General features: G+C 34.9%; 1 protein-coding gene across 1 annotated transcript in view; it reads left to right on the forward strand.

Annotated features, from left to right (window-relative positions):
- The window catches only part of ESR1 (estrogen receptor 1), a 158,710-nt gene that overhangs the window by 90,711 nt on the left and 40,533 nt on the right, over nt 1-27,466 (forward strand). The window contains 2 exon segments of the mRNA XM_010707191.4: nt 2,901-3,017; nt 18,157-18,492. Of these exon segments, the coding sequence (XP_010705493.3) occupies nt 2,901-3,017; nt 18,157-18,492 (453 nt within the window).

Below are 27,466 nucleotides of genomic sequence, written 5' to 3' on the forward strand. Positions count from 1 at the left end.
AAAATCTTCCTTTGTGACTGATGAGAGTGCAAGTCATACAAATGTGGGGATTAAGATGAGTAATATATGTAACAGAATGTAATTCAATCACATAAGTTATGTAATTCAGTATGTAAGACAGTAAACTCACTGTCTTTAATCTTGTGCAGGGTATCTGAAAATTTATTTTCTGAAAAGCAACAAACCAATAAGAGCAGGGAGTCCAAGTGCTTCCCTTTATAAGATCGCTAAAGACATTTCTTCATTTCAGTATTCCTATGATACCAATAATTTTACTGGTCTAATTAGTTTCTCCTGTAGCCTGCATTATTCTTTCAGTACTATTAAAAGAAAGTGTAGGGCAGCTGGACACCTGTTGTGTCCCACCGTCATATTAATGACTCCAATCAGTGAGGAATCAGTTCCAATAAGCTGGATTGCTCAGAATCTGCGTTGCCAAGAGATGAACTTTAAGGATAAAGGAGAAAGTAGAAAAACTAAAAAGACAGTACGCCTCAGATTTATTACATTACTTTATTTAGAATATAAATAATCTTTGGGTTTTCCCTATTCCATAGTTACATTCTTCTATCTTTTCCCATTCGTGCCACCCCATGTTGCACCATCCCAGTCTTGTCTGTTCCTTGCAGAGGAAACTTTCTTCTCTGATTGCATTGACTGAGCACTTGAAATCAGATGGTAATGCAAGGGAGCTGAAATTGTTCCTTCCTTCCTCCCTGCCTACTTTCCTTATCTTCCTCTTCTTCCCTGATTCATTTGATGATCATTTTTACTGTATGCTCTAATTATCTAATATTTTCTTCAAGTTGATTCCCCCCCCCCCCCCAATGTTCAAACTAATGAAAGACCCAAGACCTATTGGTTAAATAAAACTTAAAAATGTGAAAAAGTATTAAATACAGTATCGTCTTCCTAGATGTACAGTTACGATGACATCTAAGCAATGACATTAGCTATGGTATTGTATTGATTTCAATAAGGACTGTAGCTTGATTACAGTTAGGATTGTTTTATGTGCTATTCTACAAACCAAAATCCATTTTTGAAAATTTGAAGTTGGAAAAAGGAAATATAGGTTCAAATCAAATTACAACATTATCACTTGCATAAGAACTTTGAAAAAGGATGAGTTGAATTTTACAAAGATCAGCTGGTTCAGCAGAAGTGTTACAGAACGTTTTTGGTTTTGACCAAAGTGGGAACATATATCTGCTTTTCTTACAGAGGGTTGTAAGATGATTTCAGTGCCTGGAGACATTCCATTTCTGAATTTACATTTTAGCTTCACTAGAAAGCAAATCAGATAACCAGTCAAAGCTTTTATTTCTTTGTAAAATATTAATTAATGATTTCAGCCTTTCTCTCACCTTGTTTCAGAGCTCAGCTTATAAAACAAGGCAATTGGTTGAGGATAGGTATCACGGCTTTTTTTGCTGCTGTTAAGTGTGACCTAATAAACATGCATTTCCAAAAAAAAAAAAAAAAAAAAAGAGCTTTAACTTTAACTTTTTTTTTTCCTCCTTTTTCCCCTGTATATATTATATTTTACATGGTTGAGGCTATTTTCCTTCTTTCTTGATTTTTTTTTCCTACATGTGAAATGCCTTGAAGTAGACATAGAACAGCCTGTATCATACTCAAGGAAATGAAAATTAAAATACTCTTTCATGCTGAGGCTGAGTTGCATTTCTGTTCTCCCTCTTTACCTCAATCCAGGAGAATATATATACATATGTAGAGTTAGTAAATAATAATTTTGTCTATTTGAGGCAGTATATAGTCAGCGGTCTATAGTAACAAGTTTACCATTCAGCTGCTTATTTTGATGGGATCCTATTTTTGTAGCATTAGAGAACAGATGTTCCTGGTGTAATCCGATAGTCATTTTTACTCTATTTTCTAATTTGTAGTCAAGGATAGATGATTTGATGAGACCAAGGCCGCTGTCAAACCTCTACCCTACTCTACCTCAAGCAGATCGCTTGACCTGAAAGAAAGAACAAACAGTTCTGAAGTAAAGTTGTTTCGTTTTGTGCTGTACCTTAGTTGCATTTAGATGAATACCAAGCTCCAGTCTCCTTATCCTTGCTGAACTTTGCCTATGGCTGGAAAATAATTTGATAGCAGGCTTGAGAATATACTTGATACTTATTTTTAAGGGAAAAATGAAGGGAAAGAGTTTGTTGGCATTAACAAATTATGGTATGCTAAAAACTTTGTAGAAAGAATTGAGGCACAGGGCAAAATAAAGGAGGAGATGGAGCTCTGAAAGACAAGGTGTTGGTGTCAAACTTAATTGCACCAGATGGTAATAGAAGAATTTGTCATGAAAAAAAGTGTTTTTGCATGTATCAATTAGGGATTGGAGTTAGGGATTGACTTATCCCTGATGTACAATTAAATTAATATTTTTTGCTTCTATTTTATTTTGTATTTCTTTTCTAAACTGTCCCAAGTTGTGGTAAATGTCTAAAAAAGCTCTGTGGAGAGGTCTTTTTCATTCTATAAACCTATAATCACTTGATGCTTCAGCAGCACAAGGAACACACAGATCGCATGACATTTCTCTTACTAATCACGAGAAATTCAAGTGACTTATTCATATTTGTCTGTTCCCTTTTGTGGCTGCTCTGATTGTTAATTTTTTTAAATTATTTTATAGATGTTTTCATTTTTATGATAATATTCTTAATATTTTGAAGTACTTGTATAAATGTGTGCTGTGAATTTTTAGCATTATTAACATCTTTCTGATAGATAATGACAGTATTTTTCCTGAGATGTTAAATGCTGTACTAAATACTCAGTGAAACATACAATAAAACATTATAGGCAACTTGGAGTGCCTGTTGTTTACCATCATGTGTAACTTTGTCCTTATTTTCCCTCTGGTTTTCCAGGGCACAATGACTACATGTGTCCTGCCACTAACCAGTGTACTATTGACAAGAACAGAAGAAAGAGTTGCCAGGCCTGCCGACTAAGAAAATGCTATGAAGTGGGAATGATGAAAGGTGGTATGTACATTGCAGTCAACAAATCCTCAGCATTGGTGTCTGCCTTCCTGTCTTTTAACTTAATTGGACAGACGATACAGTTCCTAAGCAGGAATATATATTTTTTTCTGGGCTGAAGTGTATTAAATCAAAGAACATTTAAATAAAAAATAAAAGCATCTCAAATCCTATGTTTTTATTTTCAGCCAAATTTACATAAAAATTTGGACTTTGATGGACCTATTATTCTTCTGTTAATATTTTTAATGCATAATTTTTTGGGTCTCTGTTCGTAGAAGCCAAATTTTGATGAATGAAACTTAATTCAAGATTTTGTAGCATTTTGCAGTTCAGTGTGAAAAGCACTGGTAATCCAGATCAGTCCCTATTTGTTGAAAAACAGCAACAATAACAAAACAGAATCCAATACTTATTCATTTAGCTCTGGAAAGAAAAGTTAGTTCCTTTATTCGAGTACTATCCACATACTGTTGATGTGAATTAATTTCAACAAAACTGAAAAGCTCGCTTATTTAATGCAAACTGGACTGGATGCCAATTCATTGGAAGATAGGTACGTAGTAATGATGTCAGAGAGGAAGAATTAGTCACTGAATGCCTCATCTGAAGTGGCATATAGCTGAATTATTTTATACATGTATTCAGTCATAAAGTTTTGGAGGCAAAATTAGAAATAACTAACAGTACAGAATAATTGCCATAGTGTGTTCCTAGATGGAAGAGTTCTTTTTGTAACATATTTTTGGATCCATCATGATACTTGCTTTTCTCCCTACGTATGTATGTAATACTGTAACTAGTGTGTATTTCATAGAATCATTAAGGTTGGAAAAGACCTCTGAGATCATCTAGTTCAACTGTCCACCTACTTCCAATATTGATTACCATGTCCCCAAGTATTACATCTACCCTTTCCTTAAACACCTCCAGGGATGGTGACTCAACTACCTCCCTGGGCACCCTTTTCCATTGCCTCACCACTCTTTTGGAGATCGTCCTAATATCCAGTCTGAACCTCTCCTGGTGTAACTTCAGGCTGCTCCCTTTTGTCCCTCTTAGTTATCTAGGAGAAGAGGCTGACTCCCAACTTCCCACAGTTTCCCTCGAGGGAGTTGTAGAGGGCAATAAGGTCTCCACTGAACCTCATTTTCACCAGCCTAAACAATCCCAGTTCCCTCAGCTGCAATATTTACAATTTGACAACTGACAATATTTGTCAAAAGCAGAGAGAAGTCAAGTCCTAAGAATCAATATTTCAGATGAATAGGAAATAATGTAAAACATTTGCTCTAAATCAGAAGAAAACCTTATAATAGACTATTAAAAATTCAGATTGCTTTTATTAATGAGGAATATTCACTGGCTTTATCGAAACCTATTTTAATGCAAAAAGTTTGCAAAGCAGTAAGCGTTCAGAAGAGAAAGGAATAGAACACATTTTACGTGAGGAAGAAACTAATTGTTAAATTAGAGATTGGTCCTTCTTTTTTTTTTTCTGGCATACCTAATGTTTACTTATTCCACGATGAACAAACCATGTGGGAGCAAGAGAAACCTCTTCATGTCTATAGTTCACAGATCACATAGCAGTTTATAAATACAGTCAGTGCAGTTGGCTAAGACAGGTTTGGGAATCCTGGGAGAAAAATTAAAGGGGAAAAAGTAAAGGTGCTGCTGTCCTTTGATGCTGTATGTGCATTTTTCTCAAATCAAGAATTAGACAGGAGCTGAGACTGATTTTATTATTCTCTGTGTTGTGATGTAGGCATTTGGAAGATGTTAAATCTTTTTTTTAAAATTTTAATCCTTGACAGTAGCTATTTTTTTTTTCATAAAGTTGTGTACCTGTAGCTTTTGTTTCTTTCTTATATCTTAGTGATTACTTTTAATAGTCAAATTTATGCAATCAATATGACAGCTTCGGTTTGGAGAAATTAGGATTTCAGACGAGGCAAACTAGTATAAGAAAATGTAATGCGTAAATTTACCACAGAGCCTATTCCAGATAAATCATTAAAGTATGTTAAGATACATCATTATTTTATGATGATTCTATTATGTCTTTCATTTGGCATGTTTCCATCCATTTATGCTTGTACGTATTTAATTAATGACCTGCTCTACCAGTCTGATGTTTTTCCTGTCTGTTCTGTGAGATATGGATTGTAATGTTTTTGACTGTTCTATATATATTTGTTTTCAATCTCATAAAAAAGACTGCTATTTTTTCAAAGTTTTCTTTCTGAAATAGCTGAAGTTTATGATTTTTACAGTGGTCAATTTAGTAAAGTATTATAGACTTCATCTTTATCCTTTCCTTTTACAGTAATATAAGATTTCTATCAAACAAAAAAACCCAACAAAACAAACAAAGAGATAAACATAAAAGCAAGTAACTAAACTTGCATGTTGCAAACAAGGAGAGTAGATATATAAATTTTTCCTGCTCCTATTGGACCACTGATAATGCACTGATGTTCACCACTGGTTCATAAGTGAGAGTTTAAGAATATGTATTTTATGAAGCCTGCAAAAAATTTTTGAAATCCTTGTTACCAGATACAGATTTGGCATGCCTGCAGATGAAATATTCAAGACAGGTAAAGTTTTTGCAGGATAAAGTAAAGCATTCAGGATTCTGCTGCAGGAGACAGAAATTCTTACCTCCAGATAGTTCTTGGTAATTGTCGTATTCCTCTCACATAAAGATAGAATTTAAGTGCTTATTTTTAGTATGCCATCTGGTTAACTTCTAAACTGTTAACTTTTAATGTTTTTTTTTGTTGTTGTTTTGCTTTGTTTTCCCACGGGAGTTTTCTCAAGCTTTTATGTTGTGAAAGATCTCTTGCAATTCTTTCTTTAAACATTTCTGAATTACACAGCATTCCTTAAAAAAATTAGTTATCTTGATAGAATTTTTAAATTGAAATAATCTTATTTTGTTTGTATGAAAGAATTTGTCTTGTTGAAAAGGATTAGTTGGATCATGCATTTGAAAAAAAAAAAACGTGTGTAATATCTCACTTTTATATTTACCTCTACAATTGCTAGTTACATGGTTTTTGCTATGGTTTACAGCTTTTAGACACAGTTGAATATTGAATACTTCTGTAGCCTTTCTTTTCTCTGAATGAATCTCAGTTTTCCTTCTTCTCTGAGATTTCTTCTTAGCTGAGATTTCTTACTACATCGTGTGTTCATCTATAGTTTAACTTCTGAGCAATGGCTGATATTACTGAATAACAATAACTATGAGGAGAACTAGGCAAATTATTCTTTAGTTTTTCCTGGTTAAACATAAGTTATTTAACTGTGGTTTCTGAGGTATTACTTCAGGAAAGTTACTTAATTAAATACAGTATTTAAGAAGTTAATGTATTTTCTTTTTGATAGAGTAGACACCATTGAAATATCTTTAAGCATTCTTTCAAAAAGTGGAGGCTTTAAGTGGCTCTTGAAATCAACTGTAGTAACATTTATTTATGAGATTGTGTGGAAAAATAATTTTTTCACCCAGCTTTTCTTTAGTCTTTCAAAAGCTTCTTCCAGTACTGCAGAGCTTTTTTCCTTTCTCTCCTAAATGTTTGTGTTTCTTTCTACATCAATTATTGTGTTGTTTGGAAATACAATTAGACTCATAGATTCTCTGCTGATGCAGTTAGCATCTGAGGCAGGGATTATAGCTGCTAGATTTTGTCCAAGCTTTTTCTGAATAAGACTTTAAAATCAAATGCTATGACTTAGACCATGCACTTTCATGTTTGTATGTGAGGATAAAGTGTTCTCACAGAATGATCTCCTTATCATGTGCTTCTTCTGGTTGATATCAAGAGGGAATAGCATTGCTTTTTTCTTATTATATTTATGAAGACTGTTTTTGTTCTGTTTTGGAGAGCTGTATGCTAGCTTAATATTTCACAGTGTGGGGTTCCTGTAACACAGTCCCAGACTCCAAATGGAGTTCTTACAGTAGTTGCAGTCCTGAAGCTTCAACTGTGTATATTGTTCAGGTCATCTCTGCTCCAATATACATCTCCATTTCTCCTCTGTTTAATGACTTGACTTCAAATAGTCCCATTCTTGGAAATCAAAACCATTTTATTTTAATTTCTTTTTATTTTTTAATAAAATAAGAAAAATATTTTAATTAATCAATTAAATATTTTGTATACATTTTGATAAATGGATGTGGAGTTCTGGCTGTAAGAATGCTATGTTGTTCCATTTGTATTATATATGACCGCAGACTTAACATCAAGTATCCTGTTGAATCAGAGCAACTTGGTGCTAATGAAATCAAAATTAACCACTTTAAATTTATATCCAGAATGATAAATCAGTTATTTCCTTGGTAAGATATTTTAGCCACTCTGAGACCTGCATAATTTATCAGCTCACTGATGTCTTTCCAATCTTGAGTCATGAAATGTAGTGATTGAGGATTTGAGAGCTCATGTGCTTGATCTATCTGGTGATCATAGATACAATCTGGGGTGTTTATTATCTTTGAATAGCCTGAATTCAATGTTGTAGAGAGAAGATTCTGAGTTTGGGAGTGTCACTTCCGAGAACTATGAAATTACTGTGTAGTTGAAACCTATGTACTGCAGTGCTCCTCCCAGAGATTATCTGGGAAGCTTTCAGAGATTGGTGTAGTGCAGCCCAGGGAAGAAAAATTGGTTTGATGTACCAATCTGCCATAACTACAAGCCAGATACTTTTAAAAAACATTTACTTCTAGTCTCTGGAAAGAATAACACATTCCTATTTTCAGGTTTTCTCTTACGTTCTCTTGAACTTGTTACCTACCTGTAATGATATGGGAATTCAGTCTGGAGAAATTCAGAGTGACAGTAGTATGTAAGATCAAAACAAATTTTTACAGAGAAAATAAAAAGCACTTGGCAAATTTACCATATGCTCAGAGAAGAACCTTACTCTTTTTTTTTGTCTTTAAATGGAAAGAGCTATGCTTTCTTACTGAATACTATATTTGCTCTTGTTAAAAGCCTTCCTCTTCCCCCAGTAGAGAAATAAAACGTATAGAAAAGGCTAGAAAGTTAATACAATCATTCTCAAGAGCAGAGGTAATCTATGTCTGATGCAACCACTGGAATGTTTACAGGCTTTCTGGTTTTCTGTGTGTTTATCTTCTAATGAAATACTGTATCAAAAATAGAAATTCATGAATGAAGGCAAATGGCTTAACAATGTGAAACTATTTTCATTTGTCCAAAGAGAACCTTTTTGATATTTATTGGACATGCTGTTCTGTACTTGACCAAATAACTGCGTAGGTGGGGTCTGATAAATGTATGAGAAAATGTACATTTTTAATATGTAGTTGATCGACTGCAAGCATGTACTCAAGCAGCATTTGAGAAAAAGTTTTGTGAGTTTAGAACAGTCTCTTGGAACAAAAGATGAAGTTTAAACCTGGCTTTTTAGTGAAACATGAACACTTTTGCAAATATGCCTTATCTTCTCATTCCAAGCTAGAAGAAATACCAGGAGGGATCTTTGTCTGCTCAAAGCAGGTTAAACATTGCATTCAGACTAAATTGCTTAAGATTTTTTCCAGCTAGGTCATGAAAATCTCCAAAGGCTGAGATTTTACAGCCCCATCTGACAACCTGTTTCATGCTTGTTTATACTCCATAGCTATCCACTAGCTACCCATTCACTGGTACCTGAGGTGTTTTTCAGCAGAGCTGCACTTAATCCTTTTGTCCTCCAACTTGTATTGGTAATGCAGGTTGCCTTGACCATGTACAAGATCTTGCATTTGGGTTGGTTGAACCTCATGAGGTTCACCTGGGCCCACTGCTCAAGCCTGTCCAGATCCCTCTGGATGGCATCCTGTCCCTCTGGTGTGCTGACCTCACCCCACAGCTTGGTGTCATCAGCAAACTTGCTGAAGGTGCACTCGACCCTATTGTCAGTGCCATTGATGAAGATATTAAAGAGTATTGGACCCAATACTGACCCTTGGGGGACACTACTCATCAATCATGACTAATGTCTGGTTCTTCTAAAGGATTCACTGTGAACCCTGGAATGTTTATAGATTCACTGTAAAGACTACATAGAAATGAGGCTGCTGCCATTCTTGTTCTAGCCAAAATTTAGTATGATTTGTGCAGGAGTGTCAGCACTGAAATTGATTCAGTTGAATGATGGATTAATTGAACTTCTGTTGCTTCTCTTGTGCATCTCCTCTAGCACTCTTTAAAATGTGCTATGAAGAAAAAATGCCAAAATACATGTTAGGAAGTAGCATGTCTCGCACCTTTATCTCTAATTAGCAGATCATTAGTTCTCAAGCTGTGAATTATTAATAGTCATTAGAGACCATAAATTACATTTATCTGATTGCTATCAGCATTTTTGGTCACCAGGTCTTCAAAAGCTTTACATGAAAGACCACTTTTATGATCTTATGGTTTTATGGCTACTTCTATGATTATAGCTGATGGGACACTGGGGCAATGTGACGCTTAAAGTGACTTGATCACTGAACAAGGTCAAGGTGGAACAGTCTCTGAGCAACCTGATCTAGCTACGGATGTCTCTTTTCAATGACGTGGAGTTGGACCTTGAAGGGTTCCTACCAACTGAAATGGTTCTATGAGCAAACTGGTGGAATAGTGGGCTCTGTACTGCTACCTCTCTCTCCTTATTTCTCTATTTTAACAGTGGCAGCACTGATTGTAGAGAAAAAGTTATTGTCTGTAAATGATTGAGAACCATTTTTGAAACAAACAAAAAATCAAAATTCTGTGATAGAATCACAGAATATCCTGAGTTGGAAGGTACCCATTAGGATCACCAAGTCCCTTGATTTTTACTTTTGATTATCTAACCTAGGCCATCAAAGCTTGATTTGATATGTTGGTAACCAGTCATTATGCCAGTTTTTTCTTTTTTTTTTTTTTTTTCATGTACTAGATGATGTGCTATCATCTGATATTACCCTTGTCCAACAGAATTTAATGACAAAACAGAGGAACTACATTGGTGAAGGCCTTTTAAAATTTTGGTGTCAGTGAATTGTCATGACAGTAGAGGAAAAACAAATATTGAGGTATACCAGATTCTGCTTAGCTCATTGTAGTAGAAACAAAAATTTAAGAGCCTGTCTAAGCCTATTCTCAGAGCAATATTTGCCTGCCAATATAGATTGGCAAAAAACTATTGCTTTGGAAGAATATGATGTTCAGTGACTAGGTCCAACTACAGCTTGATGGTGGAGTTGCAATAGTTCAATTTCTTTAAATGAATGAAATCATCACACTCAAAAACTGTCTCTGTGTATTAAACAAATAAATGAATGGCTTAATTATAAACATCATATCCAAAATAATTTGTATTTCTTCCAATATTAGCAACTGGAAAGACATGTCATTTGCCAATTTTCTGCTAATTTAATCAGACACTGCCATTCTCCTCCTCTTATTATTTTTGTGTCTGTCACCCTGTTGATCAGGCCCTATAAAAATTCGTCTGATGAGAAATATTAATACTCCATGGCATATATCAACAATGATTTTAACTTCCATACCACCATCTTGTGGTACTTTACAGAAAAATGTTGCATAATCTAAATTCTAGTTGAATTTAGGATCAGTTACATTCAGTAACATTTTAGAGATATCTCAGATTCTGCAAGAAAATCTGTGCAGTTTTATGGAAAAAAATTCCATGTTGATGCTTTCAATTATTAAATAGCAAGGATATAACCAATTATCAAGAATGTCAGAGAGTTTTTTAACTGTTTTGCTTCTGGCCCCTTCCCTCACTGTACTGGAAAAGCCAAGGATACAACCCTGTCTAAGCTGACAGGCTCAGGAGATAGGATGGATGACACAGGGACAAAAACTAGGGACAAAACTAGTACTGCAGAAACTTAAAGTCTGCTATAGTTTATACAACACATATATGTTGAATTGCAAAAATATGATATCACTAAAGTATCACCACTAGGCATTCTCTTATGGATATTATTCTCTTATGGATTTGGTAATATCTAATTAGAGGCATTTAGGAAATTATCAGAGTCCTCAGCATATACACCACTGCCACTGTTGTAAATGGTACATGGAGTACAGTGATTAAAGACTAAGAGCTTCAGAGTTCCTAAAAAGACCCGGTAGTATTTTTCTAAAGGCAGGCTATTAAATGTTGGTTTGTTTCAGTTGAGAAAAAAAAAAAAAAAGAAAAAAAAAAGAAATATTCTTAAGGATCAAAAAGAAAAACAAAAAAATACATTTCTTCTTCTCTTACCATATGTTGTTTTTATAAGAGACAGAGGCAGTTCTACTAGGGGAGCAAGTACTTAAGAACCTCCAGCAAAGTTAATAACCTTTCAAAATATGTAGTTCCTGTCTCATGTCAAGTTTAACAGAATTTGAAAATGCTATCAGGGCTTGTGGTTACAAATTTCACACAGGGAACTATAGTTCATACCTCTCCCTAAACTGTAAAATCCAGGCTGTGCTCTTCATTCATTTTCACAGCCATCTCTTCTGAATAACACATAAACAAATATACAGCATTCATCAACCATTCAGGAGCAGAAAAAGTTCCAATATCATGGTGGATAGACCAAATTCGAAAATTTTGTTTATTGATATCACTGTCAGAAACTGATATCCTTGTCATAAGCCTGGCTATTAAGCACAGTCACTTGAGGCAGGTGTTCATGATTAGATAATTAATTTTATTTGATGTTTTTAAATTATTTCAGTTAGTGTTTCTCATTCTCTTGATGGAGTTATTGCACTGGGGGGTTAGAGAAGAGCTGCTGACGTAATCTAGCTGGAATTGTTCAAAGCATTTGATGGATGGACTACTTACTGAGTGGATAAGGAATTGGCTCAATGGTCTCATTAGAAGAGTTGTGGTCTACAATCTGCATCTACCAGTGACAAGTCGTGATACTTTGGTGATACTACTACCAGCATTATTTATCATCTTTGTCTTCAACATGAACAGTGGGGTGCTGGACACACTCAGCAAGTTTGTAAATGACAAATCTCAGGAAGTCCAGGAAGGTCAAGTACTGGTACTGCACATCAATCAGGGCAGTCCTAAGCATAAAACCAGACTAAGGAATGAGTTAATAGAGAGCAGCCCTATGGAGAAAGACTTGGGGATGTTGATGAATGAAAAACTAAACATGAGTTGTCCATGTGCACTTGCAGCCCAGACAGCCAACTCTGTCCTTGGCTGCATTAAAGAAGTGTGGCCAGCAAGTCAAAGAAAGTAATTCTCTTTAACTCCACTCTTGTGAGATCCCACCTAGGTTCCTGTGTTTGGCTCTGAGGCCCCCAGTGTAAGGTGGACCTGTTGAAATGAATCTAGAGAGTCAGGAAGATGATCAGAGGGCTGGGGCACCTCTTTTATGAAGAAAAGTTGAGGGAGCTGGGGTTGTTCAGCTTGGAGACGGTTCTGGAAGAACTTATAAGAGGCTTTGCATTATCTAGTGGGGGCCTTCAAGAAAGCTGTAGAATGACTCTTTATTGGGGAGTATAGTCATAGAACAAAGTGTACTGATTTTAAACTAAAAGAGAGTAGATTTAGATTAGACATTACTGTGAAATTCTTCACTGTGAGCATAAAAAGGCACAAGAGCAGATTACTCAGAGAAGCTATGAATGTCCCATGCCAGAAGTGTTCAAGGCCAGGCTTGATGGGGTTTGAGCAGTGTGATCTAGCAGATGTTTCTGCTCATAGCAGCGGTGGTCAGAATTAGGTGATCTTTAAGGTCCCTTCTAAATCAAACCATTTGATGATTGTATAATTCTGTGATTAGAAGTAATTGTCAGCCCACCTGTATTTTCAGCACAATTTACATTTCTGTTTGATATCCTAAAATAAATGGTTAGGAAATAAACAATAGGATAATTATATGAACCAAATTCAAAAGAAGAAATTTTTCAAGCCTGTAAAATTTGAATTTGGAAAATGGTGTTATTTCCTGTGACCAAACAATGTTTCTGCCAAGAGAACCAAGTGGAAAAACAAAACAAAACTAAACCCCCTAAATATCAAAGCTTTAAAAAATCTCTTTGGAAAGACCATAATTCTGAGATGTGTTACATCATTAGGACCTACACTGTAGTCATAGCTAAAGCAAGTCTCCATCCTTTATAAATTTATCAAGACTGTAATTATATTCCTGACATCTACTAATATACAGCAGCTTTAGAGGAGCTTCTTTAAGGCCTTAAAGAAACATTAAAAAAATACTGACTTGATAATGCATAATGAGGTCTGTCTAAAAAGAAAAGTATCCTGAGATAGCTACCTTGCATGCCTTCACCTAAGACAATTTTTAGATGACTGTAAAGCCAGTTACGCTCTGGTGACACTCAGGTTTGCATCCATAAAGGCACTTTTGGCTTGTTCACACTGTTATTCTTTGCCAGATTGTTACTTCTGTGCCTTTCTATCAGTGACAACAACAATGATATTAGTGTAAGCCTGGGCACAGTTCCAGAGCTGCTCTGCAGCATTTTAGAAAAGAAGTCCTGTATGAAGATACCTGAGACTGGACTTTCGATTTCTAATCTCTTCAACCATCAGTTTCGGTTTCAGATTCCCCCATTCTCCATATAAACTTTTTCTGGCATAGAAAAATCTAGAATTTCTTCCTTTTTGAATACTGATGTGATCATGTAGCTTCTCTGCTGTGGCTGCTCTTTTCTGCATGTTCCTTTGAATACACTGCTCATCAACTGGACATGGACCCTGTATCAGTTTTAGACTGAAATTGTATCAAAGATACTTCTGCATACCATCCTGAGATGTCTAAGGATTACCAATAATGGTCTAAGTGTTACTTTTAATTTCCTTACTTATTCAAGGTATGATTTTAAATCTTTTTACTCTGTTTTTAGTCAGTAAAATTCTTCTTTTATAAAAGGGGAAATAGAAACTCCTGTTCCTGATAGACTTTATAGAGGTTTATAGAATAAAATACTGTCTCATCTCACTGTATGGACCTGGAACTCTGGAGTAAAATCTGCTATCTCCTCCTATTGATCAGAGTATGTTTTACTTTTGCACATTTATGAGAGAGAGTTAAGGAAAGAAATTGCTTTGGAAGTGAATGTATTTTTTATGGCCAGACTAGACAGTGATAATGCAGTGGAAAGAAGGCGGTGACTTAAAAATTTTAGTTTCATGTTGTGCGTTCTTCTAAGATAAACAGTTTATGACTAACTGAGCTTTACTGAATGGGAAAAAAGAAAAAGAAAAAAGAGAGAGAAAAAAAGCCTGAGAAAAATGCTGCAGATGGAACATTGTTGTCACGTCACAAGACAGGATACGTTGTTACTGGCTAGATTCAAAATTTCTGTGACTACATTTTGCCTCTTCAATTTTTCTATAAAATAGTTATATCCTGCTCCAAATTAGAACATAGTATCCCCAGGTAACGTGTCATGTAATGAAAACTGCAATGAAATAGATAGAAAATCATTTTCTGTGAATGATGCATATGGTCATGATGTATATTAATAAAATGTACTAATAGATAGTTAAAATTGCAAAGTGAAATTCTCAAATCTTAGAAAATAGAGAAACTATATATTCTATGATTCTATGACACAAAAATATCTTGGCTTGTTAGCTTTGTCAAATGAGCTGGTTTTGCAGTCTAAGTGTCAAAAAAAGGTTTACTGAGTTTTATGAAATCCCTTCCCATTTATTGCAAATAATAAAGGCTTTATTTATTTATTTATTTATTTATTTATTTATTTATTTATTTTTAAATTATTCCTGAAATAAAAACATAAAATAAGTTTGGGCAGAGCATATCTTCCAAATTCAGAATGTTATGTTCAGCTTCACTCAGTGCATCACTCTTTGCAGGGTGACAAGAAGTCAGTGCAGATGAACTAAAACTATTGCTGTCCTTTAGATTCTGGTTTACTTGTAAGCAGCTAAGCATGCTTACATTTGCTAAATGTCCTCTATTAAGTTAAACATTCATCACATCCTTGTTTTACTTAACAAGGCAGGTATGGATAAGTTTAATGTGAAAAGCAAACAAACCAAAAATACTCCTACAAAGAGATTCTATGGCACAGACAATTAAGCCAAAGGTGCTATATTTGTTTATATTAACCTTTGGTGGATTCTTCTCTCCCGCAAGTTTGATCTGTACCTCTCAAAGACATACCAATGTCTAATGTATTCATTAGACATCTAAGTTCAGCTTTGTTTCAGCATGACGTGAAAAAGAACCTCTTGTTGGCTGTCCTGAACATTCTGTGGGGTGTTTTCCTTTGATACTGTCTTGAATTAAAGAAGAGTGAGCGTTGGTATTTTACTCATCTTGCTATTCCCAATCTGTAGTCTTGTACCTGACTTGCAAGACAAGCAGACCTAGTCAATTTAGCTGTTTCTCACACCAAGTTTATTTCACTGTTCAGATCATCTTACACATCTCACTTACTAGATCTTTTTCAGTTGTTTTATATTTTAGAGAATTTTTAAAATGGGAAGAACAGAACTACATGTAGCATTCATTGCGGTGTGCTTCATGGGTTAATATAATCTGATTTATTAAGATGCTTTGTTCTCTCTTCCTCTCGGTAACTTCTAGCGTTCTGTTTACTTTCTAAACTAACTTATCTGATGTTTTTATAGTATTGTTATAACCCCAAGATAATGTTTCTGAATTATATCTATTCTAAGACCATCTAATTTTTTTATGTTGCACAGTAGAGGATCCAAGAATACTTTTAACTCTTCAAAGGAAAACTGCAGCATGAGCAGCTGTAGAATTTGGAATGTGGGAAAGTTAGCAAATGTTTAGTGTGTATGAACCATGTGGTTTTCATTACATGATTATTTACTTGTGTTTCAAAGTGTAATTTTAATTCAATAACATTACAGTGAAATAAAGCATACTACCAAATATATTTGTTGCAGAAGAGCATGCATATTACTGAGTTGTCCATGCATACTGACAGAATAGTCTGATGAAGCAAGCTATCAATGAGACTAACTCCAGGATGGCATTGTTCCAAAATAAGTCATTTTTTTCTTAGTAGCAAGAATCTCCCCCTCATCTTCTAAACAGAAATAGTTTAGTGGTAGTAGGTATTACTGGATGAAAAATGGGAACAGTGGTGCACTTCAGACTTTTGGCTTACAACAGTTTAACTAATGGGAAAATGTAGAGAGGTTAAGTAGTAAGGGTGATGAAAGATCTATGGAACTTGCTGCATATGGAAAGATTTATAGAATAGAATCAGGAGGCCTGCTAGGTCTTGAAAGAATTAGATTTAAAGAATTAATCTTCAAGCACAAATTCATTGAGCATATCACTATATTCAAAGAAAGAGGCATATTGATCTATAGATGCTTTCTTTATCATTGGGAGAGAACACCTGCTGATAGCATCTAAAAGCCATTAATCTGAGGAAGAAATTATATGAAGAAATACTGGATTTAAGGAAAAAAAAAAAAAAACGAAAATTGGAAACCTAATAGATTATATTTTGTGTGGTGTGAAAAAAAGGTGATCAAAGATTGTCTTTTCTCTCCCCCACCCACCAGAAAGATATGTATTCATTATTTTAAGGGCCAATAGATTTCAAAGCCTTTTTTGTTTTGTTTTGTTTTAATTTTCCCTTCTCCTCAGTTTCTTGAATAATTTGTCCCATCCTTCTTATTCTTTTTATTGTAAACAGGGACTACAGCTGTATATTATGCAGGAATTCCAGAATAACCATTGTGCCCATCCAGCATTAGTAAATTAGAAATTGAAGTAAGGAGACTGCTACCTCCAAGGCTCTTTCTAGTCCTCCTGCCATTTTGAGAGACATCTGGAGAGGCCTAGTAGCTGAAGTTCTTTTTTCCACATGGAAGAAGCTGATACTGCAGATAATTTATTTTTCTTTCAATTTCAGAAATTTAAGTTGGGTTTTTTGGAGGGAAATACTGTGGCAGGTGTCTAATCTGGTGGGCCAGCTTCTTCACCTCTTTTCTTTACAAGAATGTGAAGGAGAGAAAGTAAGGGTGTCCTACCTTCTATGCTTATAAAAAATGATTTTATCTTCTACTGACCTTCTGCTAGAACTGTGGAAACTGTGGGAGCAGAGTGATCCCTATATGGACTACCCACACAGATGGTCTGATAGGCTTTATCTACCCAAGAGCAATGAAATCCTTGGTATGACTGCAGGCTTGGTATATACATCATTGTCTGTCTGTTCTTCACAGCTCAGTTCCTTGTGCCTTCATTTTATACTCATCTTGCTTTTAACCAATTTTAAGTATTTAACTCAGCCTCAAAATACCTGTGTCTCCTCCACTCAGAGCCAGCATTTATTCTCCATTTATGGTTGGAGTACACATGGGCTTTATCATTACAATTTGCTTGTAACCTTTCTACAAAGGAGATTTTACTCTACTGTAAGGGCTTAGCATTGTTGTTCTAATTATTATGGCTGACTCGATAACTTCCAAAGGTTCAGGGTCATTCAGTACTAAGCATGTTGCAGAAATGTGCAGTAATGACAAAGATAATTTCTGTTCCAGTTGTTACTGACTTTTGACAGTAGGTCTCCCACACTAGATTTGAAGTGGAAATTATCTTCCCTTTTCTTTTTCTTCCTGTTTATTTGGTTGTACAGCAATCTTTATTGCTGTATAAGGCCATCTTATGGTGGCAACTTTTCTAGGTGTTTCTTACCTGACTAGGAAGATCACATGTTCCACAGTAACAGCTTGGTGTTTAGTTAGAATTGGTAAGCTTGAGGAAAGCTTTTTTTTTGAGAGCTATTTCTATGATACATGTAGACTGCTCAGGTCATGAAGTTACTATTGATCAGTTGTTGAACAGTTACATACTAGAGGTTAGAACATGACATTAAGGTTTGTGCTGTAAAAAATATTTACTTATTTCCAGTTACTGTCTATTTCTGATACTATACTTTTTAAAATACTTTTTCTCTCCAACTACTCATGTAAGATTCCACATATAGGAAGAAGCCTTGACAAAGTAAACCAGGAGTTAATACTCTACTGTCCTATCAACAGCAGCTCCTAATTGGCTGAGGCCGAATTTATGTAATGCCTGTATTCAAGGAAAGGAGTTCATTATATTCTTGTGTGTCTCTAGGAATCCGGAAAGACCGCAGAGGTGGGCGAATGATGAAACAGAAACGTCAAAGAGAGGATCAGGATTCCAGGAACGGAGAGGCTTCTTCTACAGAGCTGCGAGCTCCCACCCTTTGGACAAGTCCACTAGTGGTTAAACATAACAAGAAGAACAGTCCAGCCTTGTCTCTGACAGCAGAACAGATGGTCAGTGCCTTGCTGGAAGCTGAGCCACCCATAGTTTATTCTGAATATGACCCCAATAGACCATTCAACGAAGCATCTATGATGACCCTGTTGACCAACCTTGCAGACAGAGAATTAGTGCATATGATCAACTGGGCAAAGAGAGTTCCAGGTAAGGAAAGAAAGCCCCAGTGAACTATAACGTTCAATGTGAAAAAAAAATCCAAAAAAATGTTCAACATATACAAGTACATTAATTCTACTTTCCCTGCACTGCTAAATACTGTACAGTTTTGGGAATATGAAGTGTTTTCCAATTTAAAAAAAAAAGCAACACAGAACAAACAGAAAAACTTAAAGCTGAAGTAGAATAATAAAAGTGGAATCTAGTCTATTTGATCTAATTATATTCATTATCTAGACCCCTTTTGAAATTAAGGTTGCTCAGCTTTTTGAAATATCTGCCATTAAATCAGCATTTCCAACAAGAGCAGTAATATTAGTATTATTTATTTGTAAATTTACCTTTTCGTTCGTAAGTTAGAGACCTTCCATAAATGTTTTGTCTGAAAAATCATACAGAAAAACAATTTTGTTTTTTTTTCTGAATACTTTTTTTCCCCATTGCAACTGAAAGTTTTTATCTTTATCACTTTGTTACATCTTGGTTGCTTAGCTTTAACCTCTCAGTTCTAGAAAAGAATTTTAGAATTGTGTGAGGCCATTTTGGTTGAATATATGTTGCGCATTCCATCATATGGTTTAATTAATTAATATCAATGAAATGAGATGACAGTTTTGTAATTAAGGTACATCATCTTTTAAAATGTCAGTCTATGAGGTTTAATTTCAGAAATTAAATGTATTGCACATATTGTAATTTTACTTTACATAGACAGCATACACAGTAATATATACTTTAAAGTTCACTGGAATTTTGATCTCTTAAATTTTTACTGTAGCTGTTTATTTCATTAAAACTGTGCAGCTGTCTTACAAGGGAATATTAGGGAACACTTCTGCATCTCTCACTCACTATTACAGAGTGCATTACCTCAACAGCATTGCTTGAGTTATGCCATTTTTCTGGTTTTCTTCATTTAAACTTGGCAACTCTTTCTGGCAAATCACTAACCCATAAAATCTGAGTCTTTTCCAGTCCTCATGGGTTCTCTTCTTAGCACTTTTCACATGTCACTCTGTGGACTCCAGCTATGATCAATGAGAACCTGTGAGTGTTCCATTTCTCATCATATATTATAAGAAATCACCTGAGAATTTCTTTTTTTTTTTTTTTATTTTATAAAGCTGCAGTGGTTAAGGCCTGACTCACAGCCTGTTCAATTCAAGAACAAGTTCACCTGTTAATTTGGTGTACTTTGGATCATGTCTTAATAGTTTTGAAAGATAAACATATGTCCATAGTGTTAAAGCTATACAATGCAAAACCAGCTAAATTCAGATGACATTTCTCCTGATTTTAGAGACATAATTCATCTAACTCTGTTACAAACTATCAATTTACATGGAATGTGAATATGCTACATTCTAAATTCATTATGTTTGCCATCTGGAAACATTTATCTTCTATGATATTTTATTTGGATAGTTAACGTAATTAATCAAATTATAGTAACAGTGTACTTAGATCTATTTTTAGATCTATTTTTTGTCCAGAGATCTCCATAAAACTACTTGTCACAAAACAATTACATCCACTAAAGATCAAAAATCAGCTTACTTTCTCAAATATGTTCTTTGTTTCCTAAGAAAACCTCAGAATGTATCATCTATTTATGTACATCCAAAGTATTTTATTTGCCTGTTAAGTGCTGGAATAGCTCCTACAGAGGAACTAATACTGTGTATATATACAAGAATAAGCACTCTAACAGGTGAATTTTGATATAAAATAGGAGAACTTAATTAAAAAAGAATAAAAAAAGAAAAAAAAAGGTCTTAGTTACAGATAATAGATCACAGAAGTAACAATCATCTTTCAAAGATAGGACTCTTGCTTGGATTGTTTGCTGAAGTTTCCTTCTACTGTAATGTGCTTGTAATAACTTTCAGAGAAACATGGCTGCCAGTGTAAGTTATATTTTCATCTCTGCAGCATATTGCTTTTGAATACTATTTTATTACTAGAAACTATACAATACTGCTTAGAGAGGATTTTCATATACATTATACTTAAACAGAGAAATGGAGTAACTATTTTTTCTGTTAAGTATTTTATACAACTGCATTGTGGGATTCTGTTCACTTATTTTCTCAGCTGATTTACTAAGGTTTCAAGCTTCAGAAGCCAGGGTAAAAGCATCTTTTTTTCTGAAGAGCGAATGAGCTTTTTACCAGTAGCAAGAAGTGGTTGCAGGAAACATCTCCAATGTACATCTCTCAAGCCTTGGAAACATTATAAAAGTTCACTTACTCTTAGTTGATGGAAAAGCAGGAGCAAAGGAGTTTGAGGTTTGAGAGCATATTTGTTGAGGACAGAAGAAACTGATATTAAAAGTGCAGAAACTCAGTGAAGATGCAGCATAAAACTAAGTGTAAAGACTTTTTGGATCGTGTTTAGACTTTATATTGCCATGCAGTCTTTAAGAAGAGCAAGTGTGTCAAGGCAACTAGTGAAGTCCTTATTTTGGTCAGGCAGTCTTTCTGGTGCTAGAGAAGAGGAAACAGCTCTTCAAAAAATTGACTGGGTAGAAGTATATCTATTCTACAAAAAGTAATAATGAAAATGAAATTGTAACAGGCTGCCTAGTACAACACAGGCAGAGATCTGTTGTGGATCCATGCTGAGGAGAATTGACTCTGCAATCTTGATGAAGTTAACAAATTGCTGTGGAAAAGAGAACTTGTAACAGCTTGTCGTACATAAACTTACAGAACAGTCTTCAATATAAAACAATGGTTAATTGAAGTCATAACAAATTTTTCCCATGACAATGCACTTCATAATATGCCAAGTGCATAAAAGCTGTTCTAATTTTCCTTTGAAACCTTGGCCACTGATACGAATGGGTTTCCCAGATGATGTGCAAAAAACTTGTACAGTGTCCTATGACACACACAAAAAATTAAAATGCCTCACAGGACTTTTCTTTACGTGACCTAATGGGTATTTTGGCTTAAATCCTCCCAGATGGCCTCTTTAAGACAGTAGAGGTGCCTTCTGATTAACCCAGCCAGATGGAATAACGAGCAGCTGCACACCAGGCAAGTGCAAACAGATTGCAATGGGTTAGAACTTTTTATACATATGTAAATTGAGCCTGTTACCAATTAATTAGGACAAATTGCTAAAAATCACACGTAAACAGGTATCAGAGTAGGTAAGTAACCATGTTGCTTATTTTGAATCATGTATTACCTATAAACATGATTTTCTAGTTTCTTCTTGGCTTGCATAATGTCTTCGGATATGCTACCACCTTCAATTTTGTAGATGGAGGGTTTTTTCTTTTTTAGCTTAGCAAATTTTTCTTGCAGTCTCCTATGCAATGAGCAAAGCCATTGATTTCCTTTTCTATGGAAATGCTGATATGGAAAAGGAATTTACTTGCTATGTTTTTATTATTCACTTACTGTGTATACTGTAATATCTATGTCTGCTGTTCTGTATTCTTGAAAGGAAGCTGGTATTGTCAGTGTAACAATCAACAATTTTTTTGTGGAGAGGCTCTTGAGATGATAAAAAATAGTGAGTTCACACAGTGAGCTTATGGTAAAGAGTGTAGCTTTAAGGAGATTTTACTGTAAGGGTGAAATCTTTGGCACTGCTGCTACAGTCTTGTATAACTATTTACTACAAGTACAGTAACTGTACAACATAATAGGTACACTGGGCATACAAGCTTTGAAGTTTTGAGGTGATTCACGGTGCTGTACTTATTTTATGGCTTCATGAACCGAGGAGATAAACATTTTGGCACTGTTTTTTTTTTCATTTCAAAGCCACAGAAGTTGCTATTTTCTTAAGATATTGTTTTCTTATTTGACCTTCTAAACTGTTCTGTTTGTTAAGTTAGGAACAGTGTGTAAAAAGGCCAACAATAGCCACAATTTTACACTGTACTTCAGTGACACCAAACCTTGGGGGGGAAAAAAAGTATTAAAAAAAAAAAAAAAAAAGTGAGCTCATAGTGGAAAGAAAGCAGTCTTTAACAGGAATTATGTGTCTTAATAACTCTAGATGTCTTTAGGTGTGGGGCAGTTTTCAGAGTTTATAAGTTTAGTGGTCCTCCTGGTAGTGATTTACACTTGGCTTAAAAAAGAAACTGCTTGATATAGCTGTAATATTGTTTCAAAATAAACCTCCCATAGTATCTGCCTTATAGCGTATTCTTTTTTGACTAGTGGGTTTGCTGTCGAGATTTGTAACAACGTTATCAGAAAAAAAACCTTCTGCTTATCAGCTACTTTAATCTGTTGAAGTGATAGCCTGACTGCTCCCCTGACTTTATAGGGTGAAAATAAAGGAGGCAAATACATCTGTAAGTGAACTAGAAATGGTAGCCCAGTGCCTGGTTCTCACTTTATGGATGCTTCTTGTTAAATTAATTTATGTGAAGTTTCAATTAACTGCCATGAGTGTAAGAGATAAGAATCAATCCTTATAATGAAATAAAGTAGTCAGTTATTGTTTGAATTCAATTCATGATTGTCTTAGCAGAGTAAGTTAAAACTATTGAATATAAAATGAAAGCTTTCTATCTATTTTCTCAATCTGGGAGGAATCGTTAGTCTTTCATGTCTATACTTTGTTAAAAAACAAACAAGCTCCCTTTCTGTCCACCTCCTCCAGCTTCTGAGTGCTGTATGAAGCACTCTAGCTTTTACTATGATTATTTATAGATTTGTCTTTGTCTGTTAATGCTTTTGAAATGTAGGAAGGTGTATTTTGTCTTGCAGAGAAATTTGAAGTAGAGACTGTGTGGTGCAGTGGTTTGTTGTCAGAAGCCCAAGGAGAAGACACTGATACTAAAAGACAGGGAGAATTGGGGGGGAGTTATATGCATTGAGAACTTGTGTCAGACTGCAAAAAGCCAAAGTGGAGAAGGAACAGTTCAGCAGAAATGTTCAGAAAAGTACTTAGGCTTTGGTGCAGGAATGTATGGTATCAAAAATATAAACAGACAGTGCTTTCAATAGCTGATATAATAAGATAGAAGACAGTAATTGCAAGAGAAAAAAGGGCCAGGGTTTGAGTAACAACTGTGATATTAGAAATACAAGAGGTATCCTAATGCAACTGTTTTCAAACTGTAGGGAGTCCCTACGAGTGTAGAGAAGTGCATCAGGGCTAAGGTTAGCAAGCTGACCATCAAAGATTCTCTAACAGAGAGAAAAAGTAGACGGCAAATGGAACAGGATCAGAGGAAGAAGATAGGTTCATCTGGCTGATTCTCAGCTATATTAACTTCCTGGGACTCTTACTCATTCTTGGGCTCCTGATGGAGGACAGAAATTTGCTCAGCTGCACTTTGAAGATGAACTGTTTGATTGTTTCCTTTCCCCCCTGCTACAAGAAGAGCCTTGGGATATTGTCTACTTGCTATCCCAGTCCAAGTTCTTTTAAGCTATATTCTTCAAGCTTCATGCCACACTTTTCCCCCGGGAGCTTCATGGCAGTGTGGACTATGAGAATATGTTCAAACTGGGCGATTCACTTGCATAACTTTCCAAACAGGGGAACAGAGTGAGGAGGGAAAAAGCAGTTAATTAGAAATCCACTGCCCCAGGTTGACTTTTCATCATGAAGGTTTCTATATTTAGACTAAGTCTTTTAGGCGTATGAATATTTGGCTGTTAAGAACATTAAATATCTGTTCTTTCTATCACATTTTTTCATCCCTAAATTTTTAACATGAAGTTACATCTTGACTGAATTCCATTAAAATTAAAATTTTCTGATGTTTACTCCTCAGGGTTAGGGCGGTATACTGTGTGCACTACTAGTCACTGCCTAGCCTGAACCTGAGTACTTCTGAGGTGCAGCCCAGGACTTATCCATGTGACTTGTGAGAGGCTCTTGAGATAAGAGAGCTGTGTGTTGGTATGGGAGAAGTTTTGTTAGGGATATTTTACTGAAAGAAATATGCCCAAGAAATGTAGAGGAAGATGAACTGAGGTAGTTAACTAGATCACAGGCATCAATACATGAGGATAAGTCAAAGCCTAAGGTGAAATATTTTTATGTACACAAATTAACGAAAATTACTATTTGTTTCCTTCCTCTATCTGAGCATATCTAGTGTTCTCCAAGCCCATCAACATCCTCAGCTTGCCATATGGATGACTATAAGAAACATGTTACAGAGATAAATACGTATAGATAGAAATGCTGTATTGCTTTGGCATGAGGTAAATCATCGGTCTTCTTTGGCCAGGTAGTGACTGATTCCCCGGTTTCCTTGTTGTGCAAGGACTTTGATCTAAATGCTTCCCTTGCTATGTCTGAAGAGGTATTCTGCTTATTTATGTAGTAGGAATATTAATAGATTTCATTAGGTGATGCTTCTAATCAGAAATAAATGAAGTCTTTGAATAAGCTCAGAAGTATATCCTTGAGGGTTTTCTAATGCATAGCTTGCAACATTTAATATTTTTTTAATTTTTAGTAAATTTTCTCATAAAGTCCTAAAGATAATTGTGCAGCTTTCCAGATTACATTTCTTTGTCCAGAAGAATGAGATTCTAAAATGTAAGTCATGAGTTGATGCTGCTACAGCTTGTATTCGTTTTTAGCAAAGTTCTGTGACTACAGTTAAGATCTCTACTTCTTGTAGAGAAGGGAGGTGATATTTTTTTCAATAGCATGATAAATGCCAGCTATTCATTCTTACACTGTAACTCCTAGAAAGCATTATATTGTCCTCTCATTCACAGAGGTGACTTTGCTTACAGAGGTGACTGTCAAAAACTGTTAAATGAAGCATGTTATACAGCCTTCTAGGCATCTCAGATTTACAAAAGCTATAATAAGCTAAAAATTTATAAATTGATAAAAATCAGAGAAACTGTCTTTTACTTGTTCTTCACAGCTGTAGTTATAACTGTCTGTGCATAGGATGAAAAAATGGCTGTGGCTCTTCTAATTAATATGTGTTTTTGTTAAGAAAGAGGTGAATACATGTATGTGTTTCTGATATTTAGAAAAATGGAAACTAGATAACATTTTTTTCATGATATTTATGCAATAAATCAATAAAAATAGAAGTAAATACCAGTACGTCATTTTAAATGCTATAATGTTTGGTCTCCCAGAGAAGTTTTACTTCCCTTTGTTTCTGGAAGCAAATAGTTTGAAAAACATTTAGTAAAGGCTTCCAAAGTCACCCATTTATTAGTTCAGCACAGTAAGTGTTTTCTATTTTTGGTAATTTTTCATTTTTAAAATAGCCTCATTTAGAGCTCAAATGTGTATTTTCATCTAAATATCTGTGAAATGTATGTATGTTTAAATAGAAATTTAAATCTGAATATGAACTTAACCTGTAAATCTCCGTTTCTACAAGTATGCATGTACCTAAATACATTTCGTAAGATTATACAAAGTTCTTTTTGTACATAGTTGTTTGGACACCAGGACCCAAAATGCTATTACAAGGCTGACTCTGCTCAGCCCTTTTGTATTTGATTTCCAAGGTATAATATACAGTTAAGTAATCTTATTTACCTTTTTTGTCATATAGTGATAGATAGAGAATAACACCTAACAGGTAAGAAGGATCTAACATTCTTTTAACAAAAAAAATCCTTATATAATGGAGTTAATTGTACACTCAGTAACATGTATGCTCGTTTCATAATAAAAACTAGAAGCTGGAATAGGAATTCTATTGATTTTTGGCAAGAAAGACACAAATATAAGCATCTGTAGTAATATTTTTGATATTTTTAGCCAAAACTTAACAACATGAAATGCTTAAATTGCAATATTTTATTTCTAAATGTAGTGAACCTTCTATAAAAACATTTTCTGGAATGTTCCATTACTTGATAAGTAGTTTACACTCTTGGATGAACATATCTGTCTTTGAGGTTTCAGCTATGCTGAACCCTGGTGCTTTCCAAGAAGTGCTCATTAATTTCCACTCTAAGTAAACAGTAAGTAAAAATCCTTCCTGATTTATTTATTTCTTAAAATAATTTACAAAAAGAATATGCAATTGTTGGAAAGCACTGATGCAATATGTATGAGCATGCACACATACTCATTGTTCCCTGTTCACATAATTCACATAAATTGGCCCTTTTTACTTGATATTTAATACCTTCAGTCTAATTCTTTTAATTTCTCTCCAGTATAACATCTCTGAACATAATCAGCTGTAATAACATCTTAGAGGTTATATGTATATTATCTCTATTAGTTTTCTGTTCAAGTGAGCCATTCACTAAATACTCATATTGGATATATAAGGGTTTTTAAGAAATAATTAGGAAAGATTTATTGTAGGCTTTTTCTGGATAGGCCCTTGCCCTGCCTGTATCATTACAGTGGTGAATTATATGACACATCTGTTACACAGTTCATTTATTTTCTCTGAATATCTCCCCAGGAAATGAACTATGTGTGTAAAGAGTGTGTTGTTTTGTCTGTCTGTTAGTTTTGAACTGCTGAGAATTCAAGCTAGTGAAAGCATATCCCACCGTGGAATGGTGAATGAGAAATCTCCAGAATTTTCCTCTTGTCTGAGCGGCTGTAAGAAAACGTCTTCTTCCTTATGGAAAGTGCTGTTCCTCCTAATAAACTTAGCTTGTCCACCACAGTCCTCAGTATGGAGATGGAGAATAATCATTTATTACTGTAACTAGAGCATGGTTCTAGACCTGTAGATTTGTAAGCCTCTTGAGGAGTCTTACAACCAGGAGGGATGAATGAAGATCTTGAATGTGACTCGTTGTTCTGTTCTTTCCCCACTTTAGCACTGCTGGGTATGTTGGTGATACTCTGCAATTCTTTTGGTTACCTAGTTAATCCAGTAGGATGCTATTAGGTGCAGAAATAAAGCTAATATAATAAGGATTACAGTTCAAAATCTCACTTTGACTCTAGGCAAACTGATGCGTTCCCCACTAAATTATATTCTGAAGCATTTGAGGTGATTAAAAAAATTAATATTAAAGATATC

Source organism: Meleagris gallopavo, chromosome 2 (assembly GCF_905368555.1).
Source record: "Meleagris gallopavo chromosome 2, MGAL_WU_HG_1.1, whole genome shotgun sequence".
Taxonomy (NCBI): Eukaryota; Metazoa; Chordata; class Aves; order Galliformes; family Phasianidae; genus Meleagris; species Meleagris gallopavo.